This window comes from Capsicum annuum, chromosome 7, assembly GCF_002878395.1.
Source record: "Capsicum annuum cultivar UCD-10X-F1 chromosome 7, UCD10Xv1.1, whole genome shotgun sequence".
NCBI lineage: Eukaryota > Viridiplantae > Streptophyta > Magnoliopsida > Solanales > Solanaceae > Capsicum > Capsicum annuum.
Window position 1 is genome coordinate 59729010 of NC_061117.1, and position 9289 is coordinate 59738298.

General features: G+C 35.3%; 1 protein-coding gene and 1 pseudogene across 1 annotated transcript; one reads left to right on the forward strand and one right to left on the reverse strand.

Moving 5' to 3' along the window:
* Window positions 1-1994: 1994 nt before the first annotated feature.
* LOC107876632 lies at window positions 1995-7122 on the reverse strand (annotated as a pseudogene).
* Window positions 3463-5318, forward strand: LOC124885531. Its single transcript, XM_047393429.1, has 3 exons — window positions 3463-3913; window positions 4032-4252; window positions 4398-5318. Exons 1-3 carry the CDS (start codon window positions 3463-3465, stop codon window positions 5316-5318), a joined length of 1593 nt encoding a protein of 530 aa, XP_047249385.1.
* Window positions 7123-9289: the final 2167 nt, after the last annotated feature.

Genomic DNA, 9289 nt, shown 5'->3' on the forward strand with positions numbered 1-9289 from the left:
CAAAAACATGTCCTGCATTAAGATATAGAAGTCCATAAATTCAATAGGTTAGAAAACATATCAACTTTTAGAATTTTCTTTGCCAGGCATGTGTATTTTGAAATACAAGGTATGATATCCAAATCTGATAGTGTATGTGGGAACATTTTATGTAAGCAACTACAAAAATTTCCAGCCAATATCTGATAAAATTGTCAAAATTTCAGAGGGAAAAACAAAATAGAAGTCGGCATAAAAATTAAGAGAGAACCATTCAGTCATACAAGAACCTTTTAGTCCTAATGTATACTTCTGAGGTATGTTTTTCATTCATGAATAGAATCAGATAAGTTCCCAAAGATAAAAAAAGAATTAAAAAATGATTTTTCTTTTCAGCTATGAGGAGAAAAAAGTCTATAATCTATTGAGTCAAACCACTGGTGGACTCAAAACAAGAAGCAACTGCCTAATCGAAGCTGAATATTCTAGGTTGATATTAAAAAAAATAACTTAACTTTCAGCTGAAAATTCAAGATCTGTTAAAAAAGCAATAGCCTTATATGATTAAAGTTCAGCTTACCAAACTGCGAGTCTAAAAATTCATGAATGCCACCACCAGACTGCAAAGGAAAGAGAATCATTACGATTTGCAACAATTTAAGCACCCCCAACATTCTATTTCCATCTAATTTATATGCACCTTGACAGAGAAGTATGCCCACACATTCTGTTTGCTCTTAAAACTCAGCTCTTACATTATGAAATGTAAATTAACAACAATTCAAACTAAAAGAACTGGATTAGAAAAGGAAATATGGACTTTTCAGAAGATACTTTACTACTGGAAGGCTTAAAACATCGTCAGGATCCTCACTTGTCACACAACAGCCACACAATGACCTTTTGGCCTTGTTGACTCAGCCTTGTCAAAATCAAATAGTGTTGCAACAATAGATGTTTTCCTCCAGGCATCATATCCCGCACCATGTTCCATTCCATAGAACCGCCTTATTTTTAGTGGAATTAAAGAAGAAAGATTTAAAAAGAGGGAAAGGAGAAACCTGAAATTCTTAAGCTGAGAAGAGTGACATCTGGTACAAAACCTGGAATTTGCCAAAAAGAAATCCCCATTCCAACAGCAACTTGAGCTGCTGCAAGTTTATTTCTGCTATTCATTCAGTTACAGGGTGTTCAACCTAGTAGAATGAGAACTGTGTAACTTGAATTGTCGGTTCATTTTCACAGCAAATGCTCTTTTCTTGTAAATTCCTCTATAAATCCTGTTATGTGCACCAGAAGCAAACTTGTTACCTATAAACAACTGAGACAAATCAGTTATCCATTCCTCTTGATCCTCTTTAGAAACTTCCCAACTTTCAACACTATCTGATTCTAATATCATTGACCATGGCCCTAAACTATCAAATCTTATCTTATCCATTGTTTCCACATCAGATAAATTCCACTGAGTTTTTGATGATGAAGAAGGCAATTCTAATGGTTTACTCTTAGACCTTCTTAGTCTAGAAGGATTGAAACAAGTAGCCATTGAAAAAAGATTGCAGGTATCCCGTAAAATTAGTCAAGGTGGGCGAAAGCTGGCCCGGACACCATGGTTATCAAAAAAAAAAAGAATACTTTTCTTTTTCTTTTTTGGTGAAAAAAACACAATGCATGAACTGATTCAGAAACATGAGTTCTAAAGTGTAAACTTAAATTCATTAATATATTAAACAATAACAAACTATAGCTGGTCCCATCCGAATAAAGTCAGTCTACTAATGGATAGTGTAAAAAAGTCTTAACATGATAATTAGTCCTCTTAATACTGGACTTGTATGAACAGAATGGATACAAAATATTTATACAAAAAAAGTCTCAACATGATAATTAGTCCATTGTACATATTAGTTGATTTTTTTGTGTGTGTGTGGTATGCAAAGATATTAATAGAGAGAGAATAAAATAGGCCTGCAGGCATGCATCATCATGTAACGGTATTAGTTTTACTATGATCACTTTGAAACTGTCACATATATACCTTTATATCGAACATCTTTCACAGCCTTCCTGTGTAGAAACCTGACGACATTCCCAAGCCTTAGAGTCTCATTAATAACCTACAAGTGAAGGAAAATAAGAGCATCAATATGCAAAGATTTAACTTATGTGTTGTCCAATGTCCATGTATAGAATTTTAACAGTACTATTAATGTACTTTAACACGTAACAGGAACATATTTATTTTCAGGTTGTAAATGTCAATAAGCTAAAGGGTTTTAACTTACACATTGAGTGAATTCCATTTTCTAATAGTCATCCCAATTCAACTATGTTTCTCCTGACTGCTTTTTGGCACAGGAAATCTCCAAGTGCTCTTCCTGAATTTATTACCAGCGCACAAAAATTAAAGAGTGAAATTTAACTAAATCATTAATCCTTCGCTAAAAGACTTTGATTATATATGCTTACTGTCAGTTGTTGAACAGCAGCAGGACAGCTTTCCAAGAAATAAATAGACAGAGCTATGTTACACGAAAATGAATCTACTGGACAAGTTAATTAGCTTTGCCATATCAGCAGTTAGTTACGCGCCGTTGAATTAGTTAGAAGCAGTTAGCTAATTAGATTCACTCTTATTTCTTATCAAACGCATTATATCTACAGATTCAATCATGAATTGAACAATAATACAGTTTTCCTAATTGAATTCTACTTTCATCTTCTTCCCTAATCCACCCCCATGCTGATTACTCGAGTTTTCTCCATAAAGACTCCTGTCTAGCTGCTAAAACCTCGGATTCTTCTATGAATCCCTACATTTTGGCTATCATTGGTATCAAAGACAAGTTGGATTCTTGGCCACAATGACGAAATCAACAAGGTCTAATGATAATTCTCCAACTGAAATGGGAGAATTAAGAGAAATAATGCAGAAATTGGTGTTCTTAATGGTGCAGTGGCAAAATTGAATCAAACAGTGATGGAATTAAAGGAACAACTAGAAGGGAATTGAAAGGATACCACTACTACCGGAGATGGGATTGAAACTTCAGGGGAAAGACTGTCGAGAGAGAGACAATTGGTGGAAGAGCCCAGAAACAAGAATCCTTTGGGTTACCAACAAGGTATAGCTCGTTAATCTAAACTAGATTTTCCAAGATTTTTTGGAGAGGATGTGAATTCTTGGTTATTTAGAGTGGAGCAGTTTTTTGAGTTTGAGGAAATTGTCGTGGATCAAAAAGTAGGACTGGCAGCAATACACTTGAAGGTAAAGCTATTCAATGGCATCAATCCATCATGAGGTATAGATAATACATTCAACCTCCATCTTGGAATGAATATGTGGCAACTATGGTGGAAAGATTTGGGGCAGGTTCCCCAAAAAAACTAGTTAGTTTTGAACCCTATAATCCTTCTCATTTTTATCCACAAGAAACTGCTACTAAGAAGACATCATAGACTTGCAAGGCTCTTGATGAAATGCCTAAAAGAGATTTACATGTAGATTCTCTGGATAATAGTATTGTTGACATAAACAGTGAAACAGAAGAAATTGAAGACTTGTTTCTTGTTGTGTTCTATAGAGATACTGAGAGTGGTGTAGATGCTTTGGAAGATTGGTCTCTCGATAAGGCACCTTCCATGGAAAATAAGATCAATAAAGGAGATTTTGGAGGCTTTGTTCTCGATGTTTTTTTCATAGAAAATGAGAACAAAGTGTTTGTAACTACTTTAAACAGTAAAGAAGTTAACTCTAACGAAGATAAGTTGGTGAAAACTAGAAACAAGAAGGATATGGAAGCTGGAGCAGTCGGACTCTTCATGCATTTCCAGTTATCTCCTCGAACTCTAACAAAATCGGAGGATATGGTTTCGTCTAACGAAAAAGAGAAGCATAATGGAGTTAGTGCAAACCAATGGGAATTGTTAGGTAAGTTTTTTTATAATAAAGGCCAGCAGCAATTCTTTCATCTCAAATATGGTTGTATTAGGTTTCGGGGGTTGAAAAACACAATCAACAGTAGAACTTGTGATGTTTGTTCAAGAAGTGCTCTCATGGCAGGCTCGTTCTGATACAATTATTTCTGCGGTCATGACTTCGTGCGACTTATGGTTTGACTTTATGAGTGATACGATAATTTGGGGTAAAATTTGCCCATGTGAAGGAGCTGAGAAATTGCTCTTTCTAATAATAGATGAAAGACCAATACTAATTGCATGCATGGGATGTGATTGGAAACAAGAAAGTAATGATGTTGAGGATGAGAATGTATGACCATATGGTGTACCTTGTAAACTGTCACATTGCTACACACTTATGAGTCATCAATTATCAATTCTCTAGTTCCTATTTCACTCTTGAGAACAAGGGTGATCTTGACGGGAAGAGATGCCCTCAGTTTCCACTTTTATAGTTTTCTGCGCCTTCACTTGGAAAGTCAAGTTCGACATCTTTTAAGCAGAATATGGAGAACGGGGGGAGGCAGTTGTTTATGTTATTCCAGTCTCTTGGTCCTTCATTCAGTAAGAAGGGTCCGACAGTTGAAGGAACTACATCTTCTGGGCGGAATGGACCGCCTTTTGCAGTCATCAAAAGCTTGGGACAGACACACAAATATGGTGAAAATGGTTTTAACTTTGGTGAAGAAGGAGATGAAATGACCCGTGTCATTTGGAAATTAATCAAGGATAAGCTCATCTTGCCCTTTGTGGAGTTGGATATAAAATACTTCGATCTTGGCCTTCCTCACCGTGATGCCACAGATGATAAGGTTATAATTGAAAGCTCTAAGGCTAATTTAAAGTATAATATAGCAATTAAGTGTGCAACTATCACTCTAAATGAGGCTCGTATGAAGAAGTTTAACTTGAAGCGTATGTGGAAGAGACCAAATGGGACAATTAGGAATATTCCAAATGGTATGATATTCAGGGAACCAATCCTCTGCAAAAACATCCCTCGACTTGTCCCAGGGTGGTCAAAACCGATATGCATTGGCAGACATGCTTTTGGTGATCAATATCGAGATACTGATATAGTAATTCAAGGAGCTGGAAAACTCAAATTAGTATTTGTACCAGAAGGGATAGATCAAAAGATCGAGTTCGAGGTTTACAACTTCACTGGTGCTGGTGGAGTAGCTCTATCCATATACAATGAGTCTATTCATTCTTTCACTGAAGCTTCTATGAACATGGCTTACCAAAAGAAATGGCCACTCTATCTTAGCACAAAGAATATCATCCTTAAGAAATACGACGGAAGATTCAAGGACATATTCCAGGAAGTTTATAAGTCAAACTGGAAGTTGAAATTTGAAGAAGATGGGATATGATGACTACTTTTGATGGCAAGTCCCCATTGCTCAGATCCAAAAGTTAGATTGCAAAGGACGGTTAAGAAAAGGAATAGAACTGTGGCTCAAGTTTTGCCAAATAGATAGGATTGTCGGCTGATGCTGCAACTTGGGAGTACCTTACTGTTCTTCAAGCTAGACTTTATGGTTTTGATCCTTGAGGTCAAGGATCTCTTTGCAGCAGGGAGTACTGTTACACGAAAATGAATCTGTTGGACAAGTTAATTAGCTTTGCCATATCAGCAGTTAGTTACGGGCTGTTGAATTAGTTAGAAGCAGTTAGCAAATTAGATTCACTCTCATTTCTTATAAAAGGCATTGTATCTACAAATTCAATCATGAATTGAACAATAATACAGTTTTCCTAATTGAATTCTACTTTCATCTTCTTCCCTAATCCACTCCCATAGCTGATTACTCGAGTTTTCTCCATAAATACTCTTGTCCAACTCCTAAAACCTCAGATTCCTCTGTGAATCCCCGCATTTTGGCTATCAAGCTATGGCTACTGATGATGTTTCATGTCCAGCAAAGAGCAAACTTAGTAGCAAATCAAGAATTTGTTCTTTTGAAAGATTTGAATTCTTCAAAACCCACCCAAGTAGGTCGTTTTCATTTCCTTTCATTTCCTTAAGCCTTTCTTCCATTTTTCTCTCAATGAATCCAAGAATTATCAATCGAGACTATAACAAAACAGAGAAATTAAACTTAAACTCAAGTCCTGAATTGATAGGTACAGTGTTTTGAGCAATAAATAACCTTTTCTTTTCTATGAATTGATACTATTCCATTTCAAATCCTTACCAATACCTCCCAAGAAAAATTATAAACACTTCCTGTTTTTACATAATAGTACTTGTAAGGCCTTTCTATAAGCTGTTCCTGGAAAATTCAGTGGAGCAGAAACCACTCCTTTCATAAATATGATGTATTCTTTCTTTAGCTGCTCTGTCTCTGAATTTCCAGGTTGTAAACTCATGATATGCTCTGCCATAAAGTTGAATGTGAACTGTAAAAATTACACACAGCAAAACAAAGACAGTTTCCAAATTTAGAACTTCCATACGGATGATTGATCATCCTTATAGCACTGACGGCTATGAGCCCCTCGACCCTACTTAGCTCCGCCTTACTTTTAGATAAATGAAAAAATATAGCACTACTCCTTAATTACCTTCTTTGCTTTATCTTGCCAACAAACTACAGAGTCCTGTTTCCAAGAGGCAATAACAAGAAGAGTGTGCTTTTCAACTTCACTTAAAATTTGATTCCTGATCTTAGCATTGCTCAAAAAATTTAGAGAAATCATTCTCATGTCTCTATGCATTTGTCCAACTTGAACTAACATAGATCATTTTTCAAGAATCCCACCTATGCTTCTTGGATAATTACACTCAAATAATTTTCCTTCATTCTACAGAATGTATCTATTCAGCCCTGCATCTGTTGAAACTATTGTTGGCTCTCCAAATAAATTTGACTTGTATATTTTCCCATACCTACAAAAGTTCAAATTTTCAGGACAAAGGTTCAACAAATTAAAAAAAAAAGAATCAAATTAGGATTAATTAATTGATTACCTTGAGATGTGATCTTGCATGAAATCTCCAATAGTGGTAGCTGAATAAGGTCTCAAATAGCCAATAGTTTCACCAAGAAAAGGCCAACCCATGTCCCCTAGTGGAAGATTTGGAAATTTATGTTTTCTTTTGAATAGATTAAGAATAATAAGTACTGCTAAGATTGGAGGAACAAGAAAAAGAAAAAACTCCAAGTCAGACATGGACAACAACTTGATCATTTCACTATTTTTTCCTTTTCTTCTTCTTTGTTTTTTCCACTTGAATACTCAATAAGCTCTGTTGGTAAAGCAAGTTTCGAATAAGATAGTAATATTAATAATAAGAGTAGTGTTACATTTATATATGTATGCAGCAGCATCGACTATGAATCTTTCCAGTCCAGCTGCTGCTATAAAAGAAACTTTCTGTTTTCTGAATCTCTTTTTGGAAAGTTTGTTGCTTTTTATACGCTTTGCAGGAATTTCTGAGGGATAAAAGCAAAGTGCAACAGCTAGTTCAACTATTCAATCCAGTTGTTTGAGCTGTTGACGGAACAGCTGGAGAGGCAGTGTCAATGCGAGTGAGATGACTTCTAATTATTTTTAATTTATTTGGTCTTATTTGTTGAATTGTGTGACTACCTCATCTAAAGGCTTAAGTTGTAAGAGAATGTACACTTCTATTTAATTTCACTATGTCTTCGATACGTTACGACATTATCTTCGCTGAGAAAGCCTAAAATTCTGGAACTTTACTTGTAAACAGTAAGCTCACAAAATTGTTTGATCTTCTGTGAAACAGGTAGATTTAAAAATTACACATCAAGGAAAAAAGAGCTTCAGGGTGACAAAAAAATAACATTAATAGTCATAAAAATGGACTCTTTTTAAACTAACAATTACAAATTATGCAAGTGTTAAATACTTACAGAATCTACATAGTAAAAGTTGTAATGGCTCTCATCAAAGCATCAGTTATAAATCTATATTATATCCATGATCCCCGCGCCAAGCAACAAATCAAAACCTCGTCATTGAGAGATGTAAAACATCCTAAGTTGGGTAGCCACAAAACATCGACATACAAATTTTATTTACCGCACATTACTATGAATTCCTAATAATCTACTTGCATATACTCATTAGCTACGAAATATAACACAAGCCTATTGAACAAACGAAAACAACAATACAGGGCACTTTCTTTTTCTACGGTTTATGAAACATTATATAAGTGTGATTAATTTTGCTCAGTTATAAATGTATATTATATCGATGATCCCCACGAAAAGCAACAAGTCAAAAGCTCATCATTTAGAGATTCAGAATATCTTAAGCTGGGAAGCCACAGAACGTAACACCCTGCATTTTGAGCTAGAATAAAAACCATGACTCTGATGCATTGATAATCCCAGAGCCTTAAATCCTATGCCAATTTGGCATGTTTATGTAGTATGTGAATCCATTTGAGCATGAATTTAGACCATAGAGGTCCTTCAACTCAAGGACGAGTTGAAACTATTTCGATCGATTAAGTTTTAGTGGACGTTGTAATTTGTCCCAGATTCCATTGACTATAAATCTCTGAATATATCGAATTAGAGAGCCTACTATGTGTCAAATTATAGGTCTTCGAGTTAACTTTCCAACGATACCAATTTTGCTAAAATCCGACACCTGAGCAAAAAGTTATGGCCTTTCAAAGTAGTATGCGTCGCCTAACCAATCGCACATGGCCACTGGAAAGCATATGCGGCGCCTATGTAAATATAGGCGATATCATATGCGTTGCTTATGTAAATATAGGCGATATCATATGCGGCACCTACGCAAATATAGGCGATATCATATGCGGCGCCTATGTAAATATAGGCAATATCATATGCGGCGCATATCTTATGGTTTCAAGTGACTTAAACACTCCGTTTTTGGGGTAAAATGGTCCTTTTCCCACCCTTATTCAGTCATAAACACGAAATTCAGTCCCCAATTCTCCAAAATACATCCACATTCATCTAAAAATTCTCAAGAACACTCCCAAGGGTTTCAAACTAAAAACTCAAATAAATCAAGATTTAACCGTGGGTTTTCAAAATTGATTAGAGATTCGAAATTCCCAATCCACAGGCTTCAAGAATCACCCATTATTTTTTGAAATAGAGGTACGCGGGGTTTTCCTAAATTCTCATGGGTATAGAAAAATTATGTTTTAGAATGGGGTTTTTGAATCTATGTATATATTCATATATTAAATGTTTTAACATAATTTGAGAATATGAATGTATGAAACCATGTATTTAAGAATGAATTCTTGTTGAGAGCATGATTTTTGGTGAATTCCCTCTTATTATGAATTTTTTAGATTTCTCATAGCATATGAATTATTTTG